The sequence below is a fragment of the Juglans microcarpa x Juglans regia genome, chromosome 5S, assembly GCF_004785595.1.
Source record: "Juglans microcarpa x Juglans regia isolate MS1-56 chromosome 5S, Jm3101_v1.0, whole genome shotgun sequence".
NCBI classification, from domain to species: domain Eukaryota; kingdom Viridiplantae; phylum Streptophyta; class Magnoliopsida; order Fagales; family Juglandaceae; genus Juglans; species Juglans microcarpa x Juglans regia.
This window is the reverse complement of record NC_054603.1, coordinates 16,952,293-16,979,511: the sequence shown is the minus strand read 5'-3', so window position 1 is coordinate 16,979,511 and position 27,219 is coordinate 16,952,293. Positions and strand designations below refer to the sequence as shown.

The window sequence follows — 27,219 nt, the reverse complement described above, 5'->3', positions numbered from 1 at the left end:
ACAATAGTTTTAGATATACAAACGAGTGATCCCAGATCACTCCTCAGGCGGAGCCGTCTCCTCAGGCTCGCCCTCCTCCTCCTCATCAGCATCAAAATCTGCGATACCACAAAATGGTCTCGCAGGTAAGTATAACCCAAACAACAACGTAATATAAAATGCATTAAATGCAACTAACATGTATGCACATGAAAACATGCATTTTTCCACAAAACATCATTTTTTTCCGAAAATGATAAATTTCCAACACACACCAAAATCTCATTTTGGTCCAAATTATCCGTAAAACATTTTCCTCGAAAATGATTTACCCAAAAATCAACTCGCACTATTTTCCCAGAAAATAGTGCATTAATCCCAAATGCACCATGCATTATTTCCATATGCACCATGGTCTCCCCTATGGACCATCCGCACGTCCTGGCTTCGCAGCGGTGCTCAGTTCCGCGCCCAGCGCGTACATGGCCAAGCACTCACACTACGCAACGAGCGATGCCCAGTTCCGCGCCCAGCGCGTACGTGGCCAGACATCCTCTAGTCCCCGCCAGTAGAAGGACCACGGAGTCGGCACGAGACCATCTCGTCCGATCCCATTGTCGCCCGGCGACAATCCAGGGGACGTTACTCAGTATATTCCGCTCCCGAGTAACCAGAGGAGCTCCACCGAGTTAATACCCCATCTCGGCTTGGGGTCGTGATACACACGCACCAAAAATATCATCACATAAAATCATAGCTTTTCAAATCACATGAACATGAATGCAATACACGAAAACCCAGTTTTCTTTTACAAACATGATCATGCATGAAATAATGAAATGCACATGTACCAACACAATATCTAACATCCATCAATGAACAATACCAACAAATCCAACCAACCCATCAACAACCAATATCCAATTCAACCAAATCAACCAAACAACTCCAATCACAAATCCATCCGACCCCCGAACTCCTCGGACTCAGTCCGGCATGCCAAAAACACAGTGAAATGGGTTAGTGCAAAAATACATTTAAATTACGAAAGTTCTTTGGAGAAATATTTACAGTGCAATATAATAATTTTCCGAGGATCACGAAGTTGAAAAAGGCGACGTTTGAGCAACACCACAGTGTATTTTACACTGTGGCCGTGGGTCACAAATACTAACTTTTCAACGAGGACAAACGAAGACCCAAGATTGATAGGGTAGGGCCTAGGGAGGTCGGTGAAGCTAGTGGTGGTGGTGGTTTGCCGTGGGTGGCGGCGCAAGGGTGGTAAAAAATTACAAATCGGAGATGGACTTGGTGGGGCTTCACCGGTGACGGATCGGAGCTGGGGTTGGGTCCAATGGGTTGCCAAGAGGCCGGGGATGAAGTGGTAGGAAGATGGTGGCCAATGGCGGTGCGACGGCGGCGCAATGGTGGAAAGTGTGCCGCGGCGTCGTGGGTTTCGTGGGCTTCGTGGAGGCTAACGGCGGCACGAACGGCGGTGATATTGGTGGGGTAGGACGGCCGGCGGCTGGGGAACGCAAAGGACCGGGCGGTGTCGACCACCGCCGACGGACGGCGGCGCTGGGAAGGGACGATGGAAACGGGCGGAGGAGAGGAGAGAGAGAGATCGCGCGGGAGAGGAAAAAAAAACCGAAGGAAAAAAAAATAAGGAGAAAAAGAAAAAAGGGAGGAAAAGAAAAGGAGAGGAAAGAAAAAGAGGAAAAAAGAAATGAGGTCCAATCCTCATAACTTGGGTCACAAAATGATCCAACGGAAACGATTTTAAAACCTCAAGTTAAATAAAATAATTTAAACGTAATGGTAAAGTCAAATTGAAATAATTAAATCCCACGGTAATTAATTTAAATATTAAAAGCAATTTAAATGCATAATAATAAATAAATATTAAGAAAGCATATAAAAATAATTTTCACCAAATAAAAATCATAGAAATAAACTCACTAAAAATCCAACCAATTTAAAATAAGAGAAATTATTTTAATTACATAAAAATAATTTCTTCAGTAAAAATACACTAAAATACGGGGTGTTACAATGTGAAGGGGGCTATGATCTGATTAATGGTAGGCAAGACTAAGCAAATGGAGTCAATAAAAGTTTGTTTCCATTTGGAGTTAGCCACAACTCGATCAAGCATTTCCTTGGTAAATCCCAGATCTCTTCTATTGTTGGAACAAGTGAATTTCTATCCCTTAGTAAGGATTTCACTCAAATAACAAAATTCTAGAGATTCTCTTAAGGCCTCCATTTGCTTGTATGATCTAGAAGCAGCTCCACATTTTTCACTTTGATAGGTTATCTCAATGAAGTCCCCCCAGACAAATCAACGGGGTAGCCATCTCAGGTTTCAACTGTTTGAGTAAGTTCCAGCAGCTTTCTTTCTTGGATGTTTCTGGATGACTATAAAATCCAGTAAACATCACAGAAAGACCATTGTACTTCTCTGTGATCATGGCACTAATATACCATCTGGTGATGCTAATAAGTTGAACATCTAGAGATTGGTTCAAGTTCCATAGAAGCGCCAAACCTCCACAACATCTGATATTCTCTAATGCAAAACAACAGTCAAATTTTAGTTTAACCTTAATATTCTCGGTCCTTAGTTTATTGCATTTGGTTTCCATGAGGAAAACTAGATTGAGAGACTTTTCCTTTGTCAAAAGACAGGATTATGGCTGTCTGAGGGTTCCCTAACTCCCAGCAGCTCCAATTTAGGAGATTCATTGGCGGGGCTGGTGAACAACCTCCACCAATAAATTTTCTAGTCCACTTCCTGAGTAAATATTGTTCTTTGCCTTCTTAGGAGTAGGGCCTTCTACCAATTCCAAAAGTGTGTCATCCAACATTGAGTTAAAGGGGTTGAAATCATCATTTTATGCTATTGAATCACATTATTAGCAACCTTAGTCCCATTATCTTTTTTGGTTCTAACTCTTCTCTTCCATTTAGCAGCCCAAGTAGAGTTGTCAAGTGTTTGTCCTTTTTCTTACAAGAATTTTGGTTTCCAATGTGCCACCATATTCCTTTCATCTGTCCCAAGAATGGGGTCAATATCCATGGTTCTCGAACTAAGATACTCCTTTGCTGAAAAAGAGGCGTTTCCAGTAGGTAGGTTCCACATATGGTGATCTCATTATTCTTTTGGGAAGCAGGGGTCACATCAGAATTTGGAATTTCCTTATAGATGTAACCTCTCATAATAAAATTGGTTGTTTGATTCTCCCTACTTGTATTAGACTCAACCTGCTCCTGGGATTGCGCAATAATCTTTTTTCTTGTTTCCTTAACAAGAAGTTGACTAGATATTTGCTCCACTTGCTGTATATGGTAAGGAAAATTTTATACACCACAATATCATCATACTTTCATCCCAGTATGTAAGATGTGACACATTTATCACCATAGAATGATCTTTTATTAGATGATTTTTTATCATCCAATGATAATAAATGTGCCACATTTTACATAGTAGAATGAGAGTATAGTGTATAGCATTACTTATAATGAATTATCTTGATTCTCAGTGTCTCTCAAGGGATTTTTCGTGAATTCAGCCTCTTCTTCAGTAACTGTTGATTTGATGCCAAACTAGCTATCCTCCCTTGCCACGTCTTCATCCTCTTCCTGTTGTTTTGTAGGGTTAGATCCAGTATGCACCCTTGCTCCATTTCCTCCATGTTGGTTGCCATTGCTAGCAGTGTTTTAGGAGGGTGCTTGAAGCCATGCACCATATTGGTTCTGGCTACCAACGTGCAAAGACCTTGTCACAACAGCCTTCACGCATACAGATTCACCAAGTTTTATAGTTTCACACCTAAAGCAAAAATTTGGTAATCTCTCATACTTGGTATCCAGTATTTGTTGCCTTGCAAATTTATAAGGATACCTCGCATTAACGGCTTGGTAGTTTCGAGATGAACTTTGACTCTATACCGCCTAGGTGTAGATATAGACTGGTTTGGCTCTGTGAAAATATAATATCTATGTTAGTCTACTTTGATCCGATACATATATCTTGGCTTTTGAATGCTATTTATTGTCCAGCACCTTACAGGAAAAAAATAAATTTTTTGAGATAAGCTTGAGAAAACCACTGAATCCTTTTTTGGTCTTGTACTCACTATAAGTAATTTTAATTCAGTGCTCACACAATCTGAGAAATTAGGGGGTCGTCCTGTAGGTTGCACCTCATTTCCACAAGGTCTCCACCTGCATATGGAAAAATTTGGCCTCATGGACTTAGGATGTTCTGGACCAAAATTTACTTGGTCGAATAATAGGCAAGGTCCTAGTAACATTAGAGAAAGGCTAGACATAGGAGTTATTAATATCAGTTGGAACAACTTTTTCCCTGAAGCAAATATTTCTAACCTCACTAGGACCTCCTCTGACCACTCTCCAATTCTCCTCATTACCTCTAACCCAAACAACTCTCTAAAGTCTTTTAAGTTTGAGAAATTCTGGATTCAAGATCCAACAAGCCATGATGTCATTAAAGAAGCATGGAACAAAGTCTTCATCAAGACACTAGCTTTTATTCTTTCAAAGAAACTAAAAGCAACAAAAGCAGCCCTCAAGTTATTGAATTAGACTTGTTTTGGTCATATTCAAACTGAGATCAAATCTCTAAATCAGACTCTCCAACAAGTACAAACTCCGGATCACTCCCAAGTTCCAAACAATCTTGAAAATAATCTGAAAGAACAACTTAATGAACTTCTTAAAAAAGAAGAATTTTTGTGGAAACAAAAATCGAGAATCACATGGCGCACAAACTCTGATCTCAACACTAAATTTTTCCATACTTCCACTATTGTTAGACGAAGGAAAAACAATATTAAAAGCTCAAAATTGGAACTGGTCTTTGGACTATAGATCAACATATTATTAATTCAAAGTTCCAAGAATACTTCCAAAAAATCTTTGAATCTTCAAGTCCTAACATTGCAGATGACTTCAATGATCTCTTTCCCATAAAAATCAATGACATTGAAAACTCTTTCCTTTGCAAAACTCCTGATGAAGTGGAAATTTGGGAGGTTGTAAAACAGACATCCTCCACAAAGGCTCCAAGCCTTGATGGTTTCATGGTGCAGTTTTATAAAACATACTAGGAGGTGATAAAAAATGATCTAATGGCTGCCATACAAAATTTCTTCATTGTTGGAAAACTTTGAAAGGAGTTGAACCATACAAATATTACTCTTATTCCTAAAAAATATAGTCCCAATGAAGTACATCATTTTAGACCTATCAACCTTTCGAATGTTTGCTATAAATTCATTGCAAAAATTTTAGCAAAAAGACTCAAAACAAATTTGCACAATATTATATCCCCCTACCAATTTGCCTTTGTTCCTGGTAGGCTCATTCAGGAGAACATCATTTTGACTCAATTTTTCATCACTTAAAAAGAAGGAGGGGTAGATCTGGACGGATAACCATAAAAATCAACATGGAAAAAAATTTTGATTACATGGAATGGCCTTTCATCCTTGCTATTTTTAAAAATCTTGGATTCAGTCAAAAATGGATTAATTGGATTCATGAGTGTCTAACTACAGTTACATACTTTATTCTCATAAATGGTTTCCCCAAAGGTTTCTTTAAACTTGCAATGGGACTAAGACAAGGAGATCATTTCTCACCCTTTCTCTTTATTATGGGAACTAAAGTCCTCTCCAGATTAATTCATCGTGAAGAAATAAAAAAAGAGATTAATGGCACCAAACTCTCAAGTAGATGCCCAGCTTTCTCACACTTGCTCTTTGTTGATGACTTAATTATGTTTGGCTCTTCCACAATGCAAACTGCTCATGCTTTTGCCACTTGTCTTTATACTTACAATTCCTGGTCTGGACAATGTGTTAACACAAAAAAATTATCCATTCACTTTAGTAGGAACACCTCTCCCACAGTGAAAATTGACATTAAGGAAATTCTAGGTTTGAGAGTTACCACCTGCAACCTCAAATACCTAGGATTACCTCTGCACACTGGGAGAGGGAAAGAAATCTTCCTTACTGAGGTACTTGAGAAAGTTCAGAATAAATTAAGGACAGAAGTCAAAGATTCTATCTCAAGCTGGAAGAACTACTCTCATAAGAGCAGTAGCAAACTCAATTCCAGCTTATGTCATGTTCACCATCCTTGTTCCCTCGACTATTACAAAAGCTTTGGATTCTACTCTTCGTAGATTCTGGTGGGGTACCAGTTCTCAGACCATTCAAAAATACATCCCAAAAGCTTGGGACAAAATTTACACTCTTAAATCCATGGGTGGATTAGGCTTAAAGAAGCTTACTCTTTTTAACTCGACACTAATCACAAAACTTGCATGGTCTTTCTTAACTGAAAAAAGTCCTTGGAAACAAATATTCACTCAAAAATACCTCAGGAACACACATTTCCTTGAAGTAAGCTTGAAAAATTCTGACTCTTGGATCTGGAAGGGTTTATTGAAACAAAGACAATTCTTTTAAACAAGTTTCTATTTTTAGATTAATAACGGTACAAAAGCTAGAGTTTAGACAGGCCCTTGGGTCCCAACTCTACCTTTTTTTAAACCAACACCAAATCAAGGTTGCTCACAACTGGACCAAAAATTGACTGTCTCTAAACTCACTCTTGAACAACCAAGGAGATGGAACAATCTCCTTCTAAATGCTCTCTTTACTACAAACTCTATTGAAAAAATTCAAAAGATTCCTCTATCAAATTGCAACTTTCAAACTCTTGAGGATAAAATCAAATGGATGCACCATTCTTCTGGTAAGTTTTCAGTCAAGTCAGCCTATGCTGCACTTGGGAAACTACAAATGACTCCACATTAGAACGATGTAAATTGAAAAAAATTATGGAAGATTAAACTTCAGGACATACTTAAATTGTTTCTCTCGAGGGTTAGACATATTATTCTTCCATCCAGAAAAAATTTAGAGAAAGTCATCAGTTTAGAAAGTGACCAAATTCTTTATCCTTTGTGTAAGGAAGAAGCTGAAAGCATTGAACACTTGTTCCTCAATTGTATGTACACTAGAACCCTTTGGAGGAGCTCACCATGGCCTCTGGACATGGTATGTTTAGCAACCTAATCCATTACAAATTAGATTGCGGCCATCATAATTCCATCTCTTCGCTTAAACATTTTCATAGAAGAGCATCATTTATTCCAAATTTTTGCCATACTTGCAATGGACAATTTATAGTTTTCTAGAAACAAGACAGTGCATGATCAAGAAAAATCTTTCCCCCCACATGTTTGTTACTAAAATCCAAAAGTGATACACTGAACATACAAAAGCATGGACAAAAATCTCAAAAACCCCAAAACAATTCTGCTGTATTCCCCTTAGAGGGTTTCATCTTTTGTCTTTTGATGTGGCTGTTAGGAAAGAAAGTAGTACTCTTGCTGCAATATGTAGATGTAAATCAGGAAGCATAGTAATGGTGAAAACAGACTTCATTCAAAGCACCAACCCCAACATAGGGGAGGCAGCTGCTGCCTTGATGATCATAGAAGAAGCTGGTAGATTACATTTCAAGAAAATAATAGTTCAAGGTGACTCAAATCTGGTTGTTCAAGCAATAAACAATAAAAAACAAGCCTCAGATTGGACTATGCAAAGCATCATCACAGATATCAGACACCTTCATGGTAACTTAATTCGAAGTATGGAAAGTTGAAATAATACATCGAGACAAAATTAATGCGCGCCTAATTTGGCGCAATGGGCAATTTCAATGCAGGCCTATGGAAATATCCCTCTTATTTTAATTTCTCATTGCGTGTTAGACTTCCATAGTGGGAAAGATCCACCCTAGAGTATATATTTATGTAAATAAATAGCACGAACTCATGTATATATCTCAAATATATATATATATATATATCCCTGATTTTCTTACCAGAGAGTTCTTGCAGACACACAACCATGAGCGTGAGCAAGAAGAAAAGAAAAGAAAAACAGAGAGCGAAACCCCCCACCTCCAATACCCAATATAAAACTCATCAAGAATGAGTCTGGATCCACCACTGTGCCCAGTGCTTCGTTAATAGTACTAGATATTGCCAATAGGTTCACACCTCTTGGTAAAATTGTGCAACCGGCGACCTTCGCGTCTACGGTTTCTACAGCTTTTGATCCATATGCAAAAGCAGTGGCATCAAAAATTCCTGCTTTAATTACTCCCCAGTTTTTCCTCCCAAAAGGAAAATCTGAATATTTGAAGAAACCATTCATAACCCATCTGTTTCATATAGAACCTAACCGTTCTAATTTAACAGATCCGTTCAAAATAGCCTCTTCTTATTTTCCCCTCAATTTCCACTGGATACCTGAAGATTTATCCAAAAATCTCGAGTATTATTCCAGTATCCTGATTCTCACCAACTCTCTTGTCATAAAACCCATTTATGATAAGAATGATTCTACCAAATTAATTTATCACAGTGCTTACATCCTCCGAGTCATTACAGAAGCTGAATGGGCAACAAACCCATGGACTCCCAAAAGACTCAGATTCTGCACTGAGTTATAATTATTTTGATTACATAACTGTCTGGAGACGTTTCATGTTCTTTCAGAAACCTGATATGAGCCATTCTTGGTTCATCAATTTTGATACAAGATTCAAATGAACTTTCCCTTATTGGTTTCTCCAATGGTGATATCAATTTGGTTTAATTCTAGACAATCTTCCTGAGCAGCTCGCCAGAACTTTTACATTTTATCAACAAGTTGCTGGTACAAAACTGAACTGGTATTCACAGATGTTTCCTTATGAGCTCTATTTTTGCAAGAACTACAAACTACCGTGGATCTTCAAATGGACTTATGAGAAAAATGCTAATATAATTGACCGAGCTTACTTCATAAAATGGTGGGATAGGTTCGGATATACTGATAAAGTGATCAATCAGATGATTAAAGATTTTCCTCAAGTCGCCCCTGATTTACAAGACAAAAAGGAATTTCTTGCAATTAAATCTGGTTCACCTGTTCCTGAATATCCATTAACGATTCAGGCCCCTAATTCACCAACTGCTTCAGCAAGAGAAAAAGCCACCAGCTCATCCTCAAAGAAATCTTCTAAGTCTGCCAGAGATAACATCCTCAACAGACTTGACAAAAAAGATTTAATTAAATTGCTTGAGTAACAACTGTCTAAGTCCCTGAGTAACAACTTTGAAGACGATGAGAATTTAGAAGCATCCTCAGAGGCTTTGTATAGTAACATCTTTGGTCATGATTCTGAAGACATACCAAAATTGGAAGATGATTGACTACTACTTGAGTTCAAAGAAGACCGACTATAGTCCTCTTTGAGATATTTGTCACTCCGTGCCTAAAGCAGCCACCCTCAAAGACAGCTGGAAAACACAGAGACGACCGAATGTTATTTTGTCATCTTGTGCCCAAAGCAGCTGCCCACAAAGACAGCTGGAAAGACACAATAATGACACCCCGAGCCCCGTGCTTAAACAGTTCCCACTGTTCACTCACGGATTGATTTACTGTTCTACTTTAATAATTGTAAACAGGAACTCCTTATGCTATAAAAGGAGAACCTCATTTTGAGCTAAGGCAGAACTCACATTCGAGAGAAACACTTCTGATCCTCTCTCCCTAATCTTGAGTCTCCTTATTTACCTCGATTTCTGTAAGTGCAAATCTGCACTACCTTGCACCTATAATTACTTTAAACTTGTTAATTTTAATAAAGCTTATATGTTTATTACAACTAATTTTGCATACTCATACATGCATATGGCTGGTTTAACCGCCTATTTATTTTGTGCTTGCATAATTTAAGTATTGTGCGATTTACTCTATCTCTTCCATTCCATTCATTCTCTTCTTCTTCAGTCAGCTTCGGCTTTTCCTTCTTTCCGCTGTTTTGGTATCAGAGCCATTCTGGTATCTAATTGTTGTGAATTATTTCTTCTTGTTGAACTTATTTTGTTTTTTGACAACCCCCATCCGGAGTTTCTACTTTGGTTGGTTCAGGATCATCTTTCGACAAGTAGGTCAGAAACTCGGAGGTGTAAGTCCCGTTTTAAAGCCAGGGAGGCGAGTGTAGTGCAGCTATAGGTTCAAACCCGAGGGCCGAGAGTGGTAAGTTTGCAGACCCCTGAGATGCGACGGTCGGTATTGTCTTAGGACAAAATGAGTTGGATAAATATATTCAATTCAACAATTAGTTTCAGGTCGGTTATGCCGCCTGACATAGTTAATGAGGAAGATTGTGCTTTTGAAGCTACAGAGTCGTCTGTGCTGGGATCATGGAAGATTCCAAAAGCTATTGCAAAACCCATCCAGGGAAAAACTCTTCTGATCCAGAGTTCAACCCCAGATGCGGACGTTTCAACTCTAAAAATGATTTTTTGGAAAGATATAATTCTTCTCAAAGAATGGATTTTGGAAGAAGAAATTCATTCCATCTCTCGAAACCCTGTTGAAAGTTATCCAAGAAACATTCAACAATATCTAGATGGAACTATTAAAATTAGTTTTGATCAGACTAGATCTCCAGAGCTAAGAAGAAATTTTTTTACTGGATCTAGTTCTTCTTTTGCAGGATCAGAAATTCTAGTAAGATATATATATATATATATATAGAGAGAGAGAGAGAGAGAGAGAGAGAGAGATAAAGCTTGTTTAAAAAACAAATGGGATGAATGGGTAAGGATAATTAGGTGTTGCGTGTGGTTCACAAGGTAGAGAGTAGTACCACACTACTACAATACTTATAGACCGCCCAAAGTACAAGGTTGTACTCGTGTATTTCGGGCCCTACGTTTAATCTGATAAAAAAGGTAACGACACATCCTTTTGTGTGGACTTAAAAAAATATAAATTTTAAATTTCAGTTTTGAAAGTGATAGTTTAAATCATTTAAAAGTAATTAGAAGTAAAAGCTTCAAGTGAAATAAAACGATTGTTTCTACAAGAAAAAAGGAATTTTCGAGTTTAATAAATAATTTACTTCATGGAATTAAGCTGGATATATGGTCAAAACCATATATATATATATATATATATATATATATACACGTGTGCATGTTTACAACATAAACTAATTAAGCAGAAAGCTTGGATTTTATTTTTCTTTGCTTTAGGATACCCTAAATAGACACACTTTGATAAAGCACGGATTTCATATGTTCCTCAAGGCTTGGGAGGTCATGGTTGTCGTCATAACTATACAACAAGGGCACCATTCTTGCCATATTAAGACAAGCCTCGTTGAATTTTGCTGGAAGTGGATTTGGAGAGATCAGACACTCCTTGTTTAAGCGTTTCCATGAATCTGAAATCATATCGACCACCTTCTCTTGTACTTCCTTAACTGCAGAATCCTTGTGTTCTTTCATGTAATAATCTATGTATGATCCATCATGGCCATCTTGACTCTCATCCTGCAATCACATGCATGAACCATAGTACTAGTTGTTAGTTTTTTTCAAAGAGTGGTGCTATTCATCATCCCACACCATACACTTTATATATTTTAAAATTAATTTTTATTATTTATTATTTTATTTTATTCTTATTAAACTAATTGAGTTGTTCTACTTATCATCCATACACTACATATTTGTTATAAGAAAAATGAAAAAAAATTAAAATAAGTGATCAAGTGTGTAGTGTGTACGTGGGGAGGATAAGTAGAATTATTTTTTTTCAAGACAAGGATAGAGGAAGGATTTGATCTCCATTACTAGAGCCAGTGCCATTGGAGTTATACAATTGTTAAAAAATATCATAGATTTGATGCTCGAATCGGAAACTGCATGTGGTGTAAAGAAATAGGAGAGGAAGCAGAAACATTATCAATATGAGAGGAAATAGTTGAAGAAGGAAGCTAAGGCTGAGTACTGGAAGGAGAGGAAGAACAACTCTACATGTTAGTTGAATTGGAAATAGAAGGGGACGACTATAGAAAACGAAAACCTGGAATAGGAAGAGGTAAAATTGGAGAAATGTGCTTGAGGTTATTTGGAAGAGATGAAGAACATCAAGACTAGAAAGGGAACATGGTTTTATGAAAAAGGACATCCAGATAGACAAAATGAGAGCCTGTGTACATATATAAAGAGTGGATCCTTTAAAAGCATAAGGATGCTCTTGAAAAATGGATCGACCTGCTCTTGGATCTTATTTAGTATGATTTTTGGATAGGGTGGAAATAAAACAAAGACATCCAAATACTCTGAGGTGGGAATATGAAGGAGAAACAAAAATGGAAAGTTCACATAGAGATTTATTAGATAAAAGAGTAGAAAAAGTTCTATTGATCAAGAAATTAAAGCTGTAGTCAAGACACATTCACCCAAAAATGTAAGGGCAAAAAGGGCTTTCCTGCTTGCAAAACAATAGAAAAAACTTGTTAATTGGTGGCAAGGGCTCTATTAAAAGAAGAAAATGCTGCCTAGCCCCCTCAATGTTATTGCTCAAAGTTATCGATTGAATATTTTAATTTTTTTTATTTGCTTAATGGTTAAAGAAGTGAATATTAATGAAGTTATATATATATTTTTTATTAATGGTTAAAGATGTTAAAAAAATATATAAAAGAAAATGAAAAAAGATATTTATACTAGCGGTACTCCCAATGGCAAATGTTAGGCGACCTAGTAGCATTACCTTAAAAGAATCCGGCCTCTAATATGTGAATACGAAAAAGAACTTAAACAATTTAAACTTCAATATTTACACCTTGTTTGAGAAATGTAATGAAATAAAAAATTCGTAAATAGTAATGAAATAGTTTTAGTTAAGATGTTTTATTGAGTTTTAGGAAATGAGAGAGAAATAGGTATATAAAAAATATTATAAAATTAACTTTTTTTTGTTTAAAATTTGAAAAAGTTAAATTATTTTTTGTATTTTGTTTGAAAGTTTAAAAAAATTATAATGATTATATAAAAAAGTTGAAAAATTGAAAATTAAAAAATATTTATATTTAAATAATATTTAAGAAAGACATGAGATCAAATAGATTCTCAAAGGAGGTCGTGTTCAACTTGAGATTATATTTAAACAAAAATGATAAAGTTATTGATGTGACACAAATTATATACAACTATCAAATAAAAAATATTAATTTTTTAAAGCTATTTTTACTACGATTCTAACGCAACATTCTCTAACCTCACTGTTCTATCTCCTGTTCCGTTAGAGTCCAGCCTTTCCATTGCTTTTGGAGGTCTTCCTCCATGTCTAATCCTCTCTACAAACCATGTGTGAGAGATCTCTCGTTGCAGCGCAAAGATTGTCTCACCTCATAGAGAGAGGACTCCCAATTTTTTTTCCTCTAGTTTTTTTAAGACTTAGGTGTACATTCATGTTTAAGTTGTTACTACGGTGTGTTCCATTTATATTTATGCTGCATTATCATCAACCGAATTTCATACACGTGTACTCCCATTAGGATTACTACACGTCTAACAATTCCTCTAGGTGTTGATCGGTTGGCCAACATCCTTGACATCACGAAACCTCACCTAGTCTTTGATAAGGGACTGGGCACCACATAACTCCCCACCTATGTAGACACTAAATGGGTCATGGGGTACCCATACTAAGAATAATGAAATTGTCATAGTTGCCTAAGCTACATATGGTTTCATTCTTGAGACCATAGATTTTGATACAAGTTTAGACCCTAGCATGATGCCTAAGGAAGAAGATTCAATCCCACCTGAGTCCTGACTAAGGAGATTGGGATCCATCTTAATACTAGTACCCGTCGTAGGTACCTTGTGCCTTTCGTAAGTGTACATACATGTTTAAATTGTTTCTACAACATGTTCCTTTCATATTTTTGTTGTGTTATCATCAGTTAAATTTCATATACGTGTACTTCTATCAGGATTACTAAACGCCTAACAATTCCTGTTGGTGTTGACTGGCCAACATCCTTGACACTACAGAACCTTACCTAGTCTTTGATGAGGGACGAGGCACCACATAACTCCCCACCCATGTGGACACTACATGGGTCATGGGGTACCCATTACTAACAATAGTCTTGGAAGTAGGAGGGTGTCCTTCTGATTCTAGAAGATTGTTGAATTGGGGCTAAAAAAATAGGAGAGGAAGCAGAAACAATATCAATATGAGAGAAAATAATGGAAGAAGGAAGCTAAGGCTGAGTATTGGAAGGAGAGGAAGAAGAACTGTGTGTTAGTTGAATTGGAAATAGAAGGGGACGACTATACAAAAGGAAAACCTGGAATAGGAAGATGTAAAGCTGGAGAAATGTGCTTGGGATTATTTGGAAGCGATGAAGAACAGCAAGACTGGAAAGGGAACATAGTTTCATGAAAAACCACGTCCAGATAGACAAAAAGAGAGCCTGTGTCAAGATATAAAGCTTGGATCCTTTAAGAGCATAAGGATGCCCTTGAAAAATGCATCGACCTATTCTTGGATCTTATTTAAAATGATTTCTGGATAGGGTGGAAATAAAACAAAGACAGCCAAATAGTCTAAGGTGGGAATATGAAGGAGGAACGAAAAAGAGAAGTTCACATAGAGATTTATTAAATAAAAGAGTAGAAGAAGTTCTATTGATCAAGTAAGTTGTAGTCAAAACACATTCACCCAAAAATGTAAAGGCAGAAAGGCTTGGAAACATAAGGAATGAGGAGCTACATTTGATAAATGTCGGCATTTCTTATCAATCAAACCATTTAGTTTTGGTGCCTCGACATAAGATTTTTTATCAATAACTCCTTTGGACTCATAAAAGAAGTGGTTGAAGTATTTCACATTTAAGACAGTGGCTAAAATAGAAGAACCAGAAAGTATCTCTTTTACTTTCCCGCTTGCAAAACAACAGAGAAAACTTGTTAATTGGTTGAAAGGGCTCTATTAAAATAAGGAAAATGCTAGTTAACCCGCTCAATGTTACCGCTAAAAGTTACAGCTTGAGTTTTTTTATTTTTTATTTTGTTTTTTGCTTAATGATTGAGGAAGTGGATATTAATGGAGTTATATATTTTTTAAATTTTTTTCTTAATAGTTAAGGATGTTAAAAAAGTGTATAAAAAAATAAAAAAATATTTACACTAGCGGTATGCCCAGCAGTAAACGCTTGGCGGCCCGCTAGCATTACCCTTAAAAGAATCCGGCCTCTAATATGTGAATACCAAAAAGAACTTAAACCATTTAAACTTCAATATTTACACTTCTAGTAGTAAAATGGTTCAAAAATTGTAGTGAAATAATTTGAGATAAAATAGGTTCGAAAATTGTAGTGAAATAATTTGAGATAAAATATTTTATCGAGTTTTAGGAAATAAGAGAGAAATAACTAATTAGAAAATATTATAAAATTAAAGTATTATTTAAATATTATTTTTTGTTTGAAATTTAAAAAAGTTGAATTGTTTTTTGTGTTTTATTTGGAAGTTTGAAAAAAATTATAATGATTATATGAAAAAGTAAAAAATTTGAAATTAAAAAATATTTATATTTAAGTGATGTTTGAGATTGAGATAAGATGAGATAGATTCTCAAACGAGGCCACATTCGACTTGAAATTATATTTAAGCAAAAATGTTAAAGTCAAATAAAAATCATTAATTTTTTAAAGCTATTTTTACTTTGGTATATTGGAATTAAAAGGAAAATTATTTTATTATGCAGTCGTGAATTAAAAACATGAAACATCATTTTTCTAATCGAATAATGCCGTAAATGTATTTCCATTTTACAATTTTAAACGAGGATCACCGTTCATACGCATAAGACACATATCACCTTCGTAAAACCCTACGACCTCACTCCCCCAGCGTCTACCAGCACCGTCTTCTCATTTCTAGGCCCGAAACGATGTCCTTCTCTAACCTTCTCCGCCGCTCTTTCTCCACCTCCCTCCAGCGCAAGTCCCCATCTGTCGTCAAGTCCGTGGCCGTCGATATCTACAATGACCGAAGCCTCAAACGCGTCGTCGAGAAGTTCAAGAAGTCCTCCGAGCACGAACGCTTCCGCACCCGAACCGGCTTATACGAAACCGTAGTCCGCCGCCTCGCTTCGGCGAAATGCTTCAACTGGATCGAAGAGATTCTTGAAGACCAGAAGAAATATAGGGATATCTCGAAAGAAGGCTTCTCGGTCCGACTCGTTTCTCTTTACGGAAAATCAGGCATGTTCGAGCATGCCCAGAAAGTGTTCGACGAAATGGCGGAGAGGAACTGCAAGCGCACGGTTTTATCATTCAATGCCCTTTTGGGAGCTTGCGTGAACTCTAAGAGGTTTGATTTGGTTGATGGGATTTTCAGGGAGTTGCCTGAGAAGTTGTCGATTGAACCGGATTTGGTTTCCTATAATACGCTTATTAATTCATTTTGTCAGATGGGATCGTTTGATTCGGCCGTTTCAATGTTGGATGAGATGGAGAAGAAGGGCGTGGACCCAGATTTGATTACATTCAATACCATTTTGAGTGGGTTTTATAGGAACGGTCGGTTCTCAGATGGCGAGAAAATATGGAAGCGAATGGAGGAGAAGAATATTATTCCTGATATTAGAAGCTACAATGCTAAACTGGATGGTTTGGTCTTGGAGAAGAGAACCAAAGAGGCGGTTGATTTAGTTGAAGAAATGAAGAAGAAGTCAGTCAAGCCAGATGTGTTTAGCTTCAATGCTCTGATCAAAGGATATATTAATGAAGGGAGTTTGGAGGAAGCTAAGCGGTGTTATGAGGATATTGGGAAGAGCGATCTTTCCCCGTATAAAAGGACTTTTGAGCTGCTTCTTCCTTTTGTTTGTCAAAAGGGTGAAGTGGACCTTGCATTTGAGCTGTGCAAGGACGTTTTTGAAGGGAAGCTGCTCGTTGATATTTCGTTATTGCAGCTTGTGGTGGATGCACTTGTTAAGGAGTCTAAAATTGAGGAAGCAAAGGAGCTTGTGCTATATGGGAAGACCAATAGGTACTGTCGTTATAATCTGACATTGCCTTCGGATGAGTAGTACAATGTGCTTTTTCTTTCGCTATTTTGTTTGAATTAAGACTGTACTCCTATTCTTAGATAGTCTTCTTGTTTTTCCTATAGATTATGTTAGTCTATGGACTATGTTTTCTTGCTGATAGAACATCTGAACTCATGAAAAATCCAATGGGCAAAGTGCTGTTTGTAATAGATAATGCAGAATCACCATTGACATTTTGAAAAATAATATTTTGATAATTGTTGAAGAAACATTCGGACCACATTGTCTAGGAGTAAGAAGGGATGTTTAAGGTACCTGAGGTCCTGAGCCACCTTGATGAGTCAGAGTTAGGCTAGAATCCTTTTGGTTGTGAGCTTAGTGTTTATCCATGGACCTAGTTTCAGTGTCACATTATTATGATTTCTCGTAAATGTGACTCGTCAAAAAAAAAAAAAAAAAAAGAGGATTTCTCATAAATGTATGCTCCTCTGAACTCTTTTCACATTGCTCCTTCTTTCCCATTGTTTGAGTTGCAAGAGACACAAGATAGAGTTATCTTGCACATTGGAGCGATCTTGTTATCGTATGCCCAACGCATAATAGCTAATGATTTTTGAACCCCCAAATGCCATGGAAGCTAGGAAATGTAATCAAGGGAAACCAGCAACATAAGAAAAAAATGCCATTAGAATTTCATAATTAAAAAAAAAAAAAAATCATAAATCGAGGAATGTTGAACTGCATGTTTTCACCATAAAGTTTTCTGAAATTACAAGCAAAGAGAAAATAAACGTTGCTTTGTTAAGGTGATGAAAGAACACACTATTTATTGATGGTTGATCTCCAGGCTTATTTTGCCACATAGCTACTAATCCTTCCAATAACCCCAAAGCCTTCCCTTCATTTTTGCTACCTTTGTTCTCATCCAACCGAGCAATATGACAATTGTTCACAAGCATTTTGTGCCTTGTCAAGTCCTCTGAGCTCAATCGGTTTCACACTTCAAATGGGATTTAAAGATCCTTTAAGACTGATACAAGACTCTGCGGATATATCCAAAGACGGCTTCACGGTCTGTCTCAAATCTTTACATGGAAATGTGGAACATGCCCAAAAAGTGTTTGATGTAATGCCTCAACGGAATTGCAGCCATAGTTTCCGTCTTATCATTCAATGCACTGTTGGGAGCTTTTATGAACTCCAAAGATTTTGATTTGGTTGATGAGACTTTAAAGGACTTGCTGTAGAAATTGTCCTTAGTACTAGATTTGGTATTTTATAATACACAGCTATTGAGGAGGCATTTTGTGGTTGATTTCAATGGGTGGTCTCAATGTTTGATGAGTCGGAGAAGGGTTGTTTTCTGAATGGTGAAAAAATACAGGATCGAATGAACAAGAAGAATGTTGTGCCTGCTACTAGGAGATACAATGCAAAGTGGACAGTAGTGTGGTGATTTAATTCTGGGATCTGTCAACCAATTCATCATATTCAAACTAATGGTTGAAAATCAATCATCCATCCACAACATTAGACAGCTCCAATCTGATCGGGGGAGGGAGTATAATGCCCTAAAAAAAAGTTCAAACATTTTTGAAATTGTGGTATAATCCATCCAAAACGCTGCCCTCATATATCCCAAAAGAATGGTCTGACTGAAAGGAAGCTAAGACAACTTTGAAGACAATGTTAGCTCTGCTTACTAACTACCAACCACCAAATCAATATTGGCCAGATTTTTTTGTTACTGCTATTCACATAATCAACGGACTGCCAACAGATTTAGTGCAATGAAAAGAGAACTTAAAGCCACTGATAGATTGAATTTATTTTTTACTTTTAATGACGGGGGAGTCACCCCATGGCATAGCCCTTAGAACTCATCCATGAAACTTAAATCTCCAAAGAGACTAGCACAACAATCCACCATCAGGACCCCTCCCACTTGATTCACAATTTGATCCCAAGACGAATCGAACTTTTGACATGGGGCACTTGCACACAAGTTCGCTCTTACCACTTGGGCCAGCCACGGGTCGGTGATTGATAGATTGAATTTATGAGGCCCAAATATTAATATGTATTAATTATAAGGATACTGTTGACACGATTGTAGTAATGAGGATTTTGTTATTTCCTGTTGACAAGAAGGCAGATCTAACCTTTCATCATTAACAGCAATTTTAACTCTTTAACAACTGAAGATATTACATTATAAGATGAATACCCTAATCTAGAATGTCCTTATCTAGACTATCTTAAAGAGGAAATCCTTATCTAGAATGTCCTCATCTCTCTCTCTCTCTTCTTTTTTTCTTCTAGCTGTTCAAAGCTGCCCGCACTTCCAAGGGCCTTCATTTATGTCAAACCAAGCCCATCACTACCCTGTCTACATTTCGATGTTAAGATGAGTTGCGAATAGTAGTATTTTCTGGATTCCATTTAGATGAGTTTAACTTTTTTAGGTTGAGATGGATTTTACTTTATAGGTTGAAATGTATGAAGTAGGTTGAGATAAGTTTAATTTTTTTATAGGGAGTTGAAGACTAATGGGTCCCATCAATGATTAGTTTGAAATGAGTTAAGATGAGTTAAGTTTGGTTCAACAACCAAACACACAACCCGAAGTCAGCTTGTTTGTTAAACTCCAAACTCTTCAAGTATGATAACATTCTATTAACTAATCCTCGGAGCCTTGCAGTAGTGCACAATTACTGGGCATGCATGAGGCTTATTTCCAATCAACAATTATGTCACCGCCTACAGATTCCAACTTATGCTCATTGGTCAACATCCAATTAAGCGTATTTTACTATACTTGAAAGGCTCTGTTGATCATATCTTCTTTCACTCCATAGGAGCTCTTCATGAATTGTCTGCCTTTTGTAACTGTGATTAGGCCATCAATCCATAAGATTAGAGATCTCTTGGTTTTGTTGTATTCCTTGGCCCCATATCTAGTTTCGTGAAATGCTAAGAAATCGACACCGTCTTCATTTCAGCTTTATCTCTATTGGTTAGGTTGCCTCACCTTTCTACAAAAATGATTAGAAAAATTTCCGCCGTCTCTATAATGAGAATGTCGTTTGCATACATGTGGTAAAATTAAACCATCTTGATGAAACACAAACCATTCTATCTTTATCGTGCAGTCAAACCATCTTTGTATCCCACTTCATCTCGTTTTCTGAATATTATCCATTGACTCTTTTTCTGAATATTATTCTTTGAGAAAGACAATACATCATTACTGACAACCCAGCGTTACATATTTATTACTGATCAATACTTCAATTAACTTGGATTGTAGATATCAATGGGCCGGCCGGAACTATCTATAAGAGTACTTGGATACTTATAATAATAGCAATAAATATTATTCTCCAGTAGTACGTACTCATTATTTTATTTCGTTTAAAGCCAGAGTAATAGCCTTGAATATAACTAACTATCGATATATATGCAGCATCTGACGTGCATGATTCATTATAAAAATTGATATATTTGGGAATTATTGATATGTTTATGGGTATTTTATTTAATAATTTATATTAGTTAATGAAAAATATATTCGTAAATAATACTCAATTATTTTAAACACTTTCTAATAATTGATGGGACCCACCATTTTATCAAATCCTTATAAAAAGTTTAAATCATCTCATCTCACTTTTACATTCAAATACACTTTTACAAAATGCTCAGTTTGGATTGAGAAATACTCTCAACTCATTTCATCTTATCATTATAATTTTCACAACTTCTCACATTAAATACAATAACCAATTTAACTTTTTCAATTTTCAAAACAATAATAATATTAAAAATAATATTATAACAATATTTTATTCAACTTTTAACTTTCATCTCAAACTATCTCATCTCATCTTAACTCACTATCCAAATTTAACCTAACTCTTTTCATCGTAACTCAAAACATCTTACTAGTACTCACATATTTCACATTTCATCTCATATGACTGTCCAAATGAGGCTTTTGTGTTTTTGTCCTCAAGTTGCAACCATCTCTTATTGGCTCTTTGTTTCCATTTGAGCTCTTCTTCTTCTATTATGAGATCCACTTCCTCTTGAAACTGATGGAGCATGCTAATTTGTTCACCTTCTCGTCTTGTAAATCTACAATTCTCTTATGTTTCCCTTTAATGGCTATTTGATCATTTCTAGAAGTGGAAAAATTCCACTTCTTGAGGATTTGTTTGCAATTAAGAAGCTTGTCTCTAATTGAGCTTCCATTATCTCCTCTAGGAACCTTGCTTCATGCCTCCCTAATTAGTCTTGAGCAACCATCCCTTAGTGTACAAGCAGCTTCATATCTAAAAACAAATCTCCTTCTCCTGCAACTGTTATTATTTCAAGAAAGAATGTGAAGGGGGCTATGATCTGATTAATGGTAGGCAGGACTAAGCAAGTGGAGTCAGTAAAAGTTTGTTGCCATTTAGAGCCAACCACAGCTCAATCAAGCCTTTCCTTGGTAAAATCCCAGATCTCTTCTATTGTTGGACCAAGTGAATTTCTATCCCTTAGTAAGGATATCACTCAAATAACAAAATTCTAGAGCTTCTCTTAATGCCTCCATTTGCTTGTATGACCCAGAAGCAGCTCCACATTTTTCACTTTGATAGGTTATCTCGTTGAAGTCCCCCACACAAATCCAAGGGGTAGCCATCTCAAGTGTCAATTGTTTTAGTAAGTTCCAGTAGCCCTTCCTCTTGGATGTTTCTGGATGACCATAAAATCCAGTAAACATCCAAGAAGACCATTGTGCTTCTATGTGATCATGGCACTAATATGCCATCTGGTGACCCTAATGAGTTGAACATCTAGAGATTGGTTCAAGTTCCACAAAAGGGCCAAACCTCCACAACATCTAATATTCTCTACTGCAAAACACCATTCAAATTTTAGTTTAACCTTAATATTCTCGATCCTTAGTTTATTGCATTTGGTTTCCATGAGGAAAACTAGATTGGGAGACTTTTCCTTTGTCAAAAGACAGGATTCTGACTGTCCGATGGTTCTCATGCTCCCAACAGTTCCAATTTAGGAGATTCATTGGTATTGACGGGGCTGGCGAACAACCTCCACCAATAAATTTTCTAGTCCACTTCTTGAGTAAATATTGTTCTTTCCCTTCTTAGGAGTAGGGCCTTCTACCAATTCCAAAAGTGTGTCATCCAGCATTGAGTTAAAGGGGTTGAAATCATCATTTTATGTGATTGAATCACATTATTACCAACCTCAGTTCATTATCTTTTTTTGGTTCTAACTCTTCTCTTCCATTTAGCAGCCCAGGTAGAGTTGTCAAGTGTTTGTCCTTTTTCTTACAAGAATTTTGGTTTCCAATGTGCCACCGTATTCCTTTCATCTGTCCCAAGAATGGGGTTAGTATCCATAGTTCTCGAACTAAGATACTCATTTTCTGAAAAAGAGGTGTTTCCAGTAGGTAGGTTCCACATAAGGTGACCTCATTATTCTTCTGTGAAGCAAGGGCCACATCAGAATTTGGAATTTCCTTATAAATGTAACCTCTCATAATAAAATTGGTTGTTTGATTCTCCCTGCTCGCATTAGACTCTACGTGCTCCTGGGATTGCACAATAATCTTTTTTCTTGTTTCCTTAATAAGAAGTTGACTAGATATTTGCTCCATTTGTTCTATATGGTAAGGAAAATTCTATACACCACAATACCATCACACTTTCATCCCAATATGGTGATAAATGTGCCACATCTTACATAGTAGAATGAGAATGTGGTGTATAGCATTACTTATAATGTAATTATCTTGATTCTCAATGTCTCTCAAGGGATTTTTTGTGAATTCAACCTCTTCTTCAGTAACTTTTGATTTGATGCCAAACCGGCGCACCTCCCCTGCCACGTCATCATCTTCTCCCTGTTGTTCTATAGGGTTAGATCCAGTATGCACCCTTGCTCCATTTCCTCCATGTTGGTTGCCATTGATAGCAGTGTTTTAGGAGGGTGCTTGAAGCCATGTACCATATTGGTTCTGGCTACCAATGTGTTACCTTGTCACAACAGCCTTCATGCATACAGATTCACCATGTTTTATAGTTCCACACCTAAAGCAAAAATCTGGTAATCTCTCATACTTGGTATCCAGTATTTGTTACCTTGCAAGTTTATAAGGATACCATGCATTAACGGCTTGGTAATTTCGAGATGAACTTTGACTCTAAGATAAGGACCCATCCTTCACCATCTTCATCAACATCCACTTCCTCCACAACCTTTATCATGTTTCCTACTTGCACTCCAATGTGCCAAGTCATCCCACTAAGAGGCAAGTTATGGAGTTGAACCCACATCAATTCTCTACTCAATATCATATCTTTTGGCGATGAGGAGCCATCAAAGGAATTGTGGCAGAGAAGGTTACGATCAAATGGCCATGCTTTGCATGTCTTGACTTTGAGAATATTCCGATCTTTCTAAAACTCGATAAGAAACAAATTGGTTCATACCTCTTGAAAGTGCACCCATCCTTTTGGTTTCCAAATACTCAGCAATGTAGTTCTGAACACTTCTTTATTTATAGCCTTGTCCAATACTATGAGACCAACCAGGCAAAGCCTCCCATGTTTCATAACCATTTCTTTATTTGTGGTATCCACCTTAACCTCATACTGCTTTGCTTCTGTTAGTTTGACATTACCCCACTTTGTAATGATCTCCTATGACATTTGTGCATAAGCTCATTTTTTTAAAAAAGTTCACCAATTGTACCCTCTCCTCGGTAGGAGCCAAGAGACGAATCTTTCCCAAAGTAAGAAAACCTCCACAGCGCTGGCTAGGAGACCAATTCGAGAAAATTGAGGATTGATAACGTGCAATCAAAATTGTTTGTTGAGTATTTAGTTTTCTTTTCTTTTTAAATACTAGTGAGTGAGGGGTGCTAGGGAGGAGTACCCACCTACATATCTTTTATAATATATATTTGAAAAAAATATTTTGTATATAACCTAAAATATCATAAGCCCCCGATATTTTACATCGTTTTTCTCTCTCTCTCTTCCCTATCTTTTCTCCTTTTCTTCCTCCATTTCCTCTATTGTTCCTTCTCTCTCTCTCTCTCTTTCTCCATCCTTTTTGTGACACCCCTATCCCGGATAGATCAGAGAGTTACTCCTTGTCACTCAAAATCATTTTTCAACCATATAGTTGTAGACTCCAAAGTTTTCAATGACACGTACAACTCACTGTTTCAGATCAACTACTCTAGTAGGATTAATCTAAACACCACAAAAATCTCAAATTTAATATAAGCCTTCCAAGATACCAAGTCAACAGAGCAAACAAAACTATCGAATAAAATCTCCAATAATCAAAATACCATCTTTGTACTTAATCCACTATGCTCAAGTAGCCTTATATATGATTTCTAGTCTTGATCCCTAACTGTACCATCAAAATTATCTGAAAAATGTTATGGAAAGGGGTGAGTTATCAACAACTCAGTAAACAAAGAACATATAACATATATTAGTATGTAAACATGAGCCTTTTCAAAAAGTTCAGTATGTAGAAACAAAACATTTCATTTTCATATGTAGATCTCAGAAACGTGTTATCAGAAAATCAGAGCGACTTTTTAATCTTTTCATAATAAAAAACCAACTATTCATATTCAAAGATCATTTTCATATTCAAAGACCATTTTCATATTCAAAAATGAATTGTTCCTAATCAAAAATCCTTGTCGTATTCAAAGACTCTTTTTCATATTAAAAAATACTTTGACATAACATAACTGAACATCTTTATCTTATCATATCATATCGTATAGTATCATATCATATCATATACAATGTTTAACCCCCATGATAGGGTTGTGTTATCCCTGGTGGCCAAACCAGACAATATCATATTGTGAAACTTCCTATTTTTCAATCTCGGAGCCCGGAGTGTGCACACAGGAAAGAACACATAAAAGACCACTTTGTTTCCAAAATGGGTGCACTCATATCATAACATATCATGTTAGTACCAACCATATCACGTGAACCAATATCATCATATCATAACTATATTCAGAATCAGAATCAGAATAAAAACAGATAAGTATGTCAAAGGTTTTTCATATCCATATGATATCAAATCATGTGCTGAACATATTTATATCATTTTCATTTGATCACAAATAAATCCAAATCATTTTCATATCATATGTAAAAAAATTCACAGATATAATATTCATTCTTTTGCACATTTTAGAAACATGTCAAATATTGCTCATGCCTACACTATTCATGTCAAAAACATTTCTTTTCTTTTTCATACATATCTCATGAGTGAATGCAAAACATATATTGAGGTCATTTTCACTTTTTCTTTTTAAAACAACATGCACATTTTTACTATCAAAATCAAATTGTAAAATTAATACTAAGTAATATAATTAAAGTATTTAAATATTTTTTGTGAAATCAAGTTTATGGCTAATATTTTTATCCGAATAAGATCATGCCTAATTTAAAAATACCAAACACAACCTAATTTAAAATAATACACTAGTCTCTTAATACAATAAAATAAAGTTCATTAAAATTCGTTAACATAATTTTTGAAAAGTACAACGAATCTAATTTAAACAACAAGCTCATATGAAATCAGCTCATTTAAAATGTATCAACGATTTCTGAATTATAGTAGCCAATCTACACTTACAATTTACAACCTATTAAAATAATTATACATAAATATTATAAACAACAGAAAAACTCATTTAGTAAAATAGACTTAAATCGGTTTTAAAGCATTTAGAATAAAATTAAAATCTTATTATTTACTATTGAAATTAGTTAAAAAAATATTTAGTAATTTAATTTGAACCCCTAAATATTTTCTATATAATTTCTTATACTTCAAACAAAGCCCAAACAAAGCCCACGCACAACAGATTTAATGTAAAAATCATGCCCAATATGTAACCATCAAAGGGCATTTTGGGAAAATAAAATCATAAACCTGCATGGCTCTTTTGGGAAGCTGGAATAAAAGAAAAAATCATGAGACGCTCAAAGTAGTAGAGAAGTGGCCATGCTTAACGAGAGGGATGGAGAGACGCGACGGGCAGTGTTGGGCGGAGGTTGAAGGTGGTCAACACGGCGGCGGAGGACAACATTGAGAGAGGGAGATGGAGAGAAAACTGTCACTTGATCACCGTGGAGAGAGAGAGAACGTAGTGAGAGAAAGAAAGGGTGTTTCGTGTATAGAGAGAGAGAGAGAGTTTTACCAAGGGAACATCCGGGATACCATGTGATGGCGGCACGAGGTTGGTCATGGTTGCTCAGGATGGTGCAAAGGCACCGTGGGCTTGCTAGCTTCTCGGGCTTGGCGTTGGCAGAAGCTCTGTTTCGGGTGTAGTAAAAGAGGGGCGTTTTGGCTTGGCAAAACCATGGGTTGCTGTTTGTCGTGGCTGTGTGAGGTGGTTTCTGCAGGTTTGCTACTGTGAAGGAGCAAGGTACCTCACATTAGGATCGTGGTGGTTACTGGCTATGGTGCAGTGTTCGCTGCGCTTGGCCTCAAGTTTCGGCTTCGTCTGAGGGAGGCCTCGACAAATTCACCAACATGCAATGACGTCGACGAGGGCCACTTGTGACGGTGCCTTGGTGGTGATAGTGAGCAATAGGGAGGAAGGGTGATGCTGCTCTACAAGGAAGGACTTTGTAGCATTGGCATTGAATTATGCAAATGTAAATAAAATGGATAATTTAGTTAATAGAAGATAAAATGGCCTGTATTGAATTATGCAAATGTAAACCAAAATGACTTTCAGCTACAGTAATTCATCTCTTGTGGTTATATTTGACCTTCATTGTAGCTCAACCAAATCTATTAAACAATTATTTCTTCCGTCTGAACGCTCTCTCTCTTTGCACTACTGAATCGCATTTTGGTCGAGAAAATGGTCCCCAAGACCCATGCGCATTCTCGTCCCAGTCATTTGCTGGCAAGTACTAGTTCTACCAACCACCCAAAAAAAAAGTATAGCTCTACGGTTCTACCTTGTACTGCAATTGAGCAGGTTTTTTTTTTTTTTTTTTTTTTTTTTTTTTTTTTTATGCTTATACCTTGTGCTCATCCCAAGTGTTTTTTTTAGATAAAAATGTAATAGACGTATTTTTTTCAATAGTATTGTATGAAATATTTAGAATGTATTTATTGCACTCCAGGACCCATCCACATCTTTATCCAAGTCTCATATTGTATAATATTAATATTTTCATAA

At 36.5% G+C, this 27,219-nt stretch overlaps 1 protein-coding gene across 1 annotated transcript; it reads left to right on the top strand.

Moving 5' to 3' along the window:
* Positions 1–15,752: 15,752 nt before the first annotated feature.
* LOC121267955 (pentatricopeptide repeat-containing protein At3g13160, mitochondrial-like) lies at positions 15,753–17,140 on the top strand. Its single transcript, XM_041172052.1, has one exon. The coding sequence runs from the start codon at positions 15,846–15,848 to the stop codon at positions 16,983–16,985; it is 1,140 nt and encodes a 379-aa protein (XP_041027986.1). The 5' UTR covers positions 15,753–15,845; the 3' UTR covers positions 16,986–17,140.
* The last annotated feature ends 10,079 nt before the right edge of the window (positions 17,141–27,219 follow it).

What these genes read in the sequence shown, in the direction of transcription:
- LOC121267955 (XM_041172052.1), top strand. Translation starts at nt 15,846, where the DNA reads ATGTCCTTCTCTAACCTTCTCCGCCGCTCTTTCTCCACCTCCCTCCAG.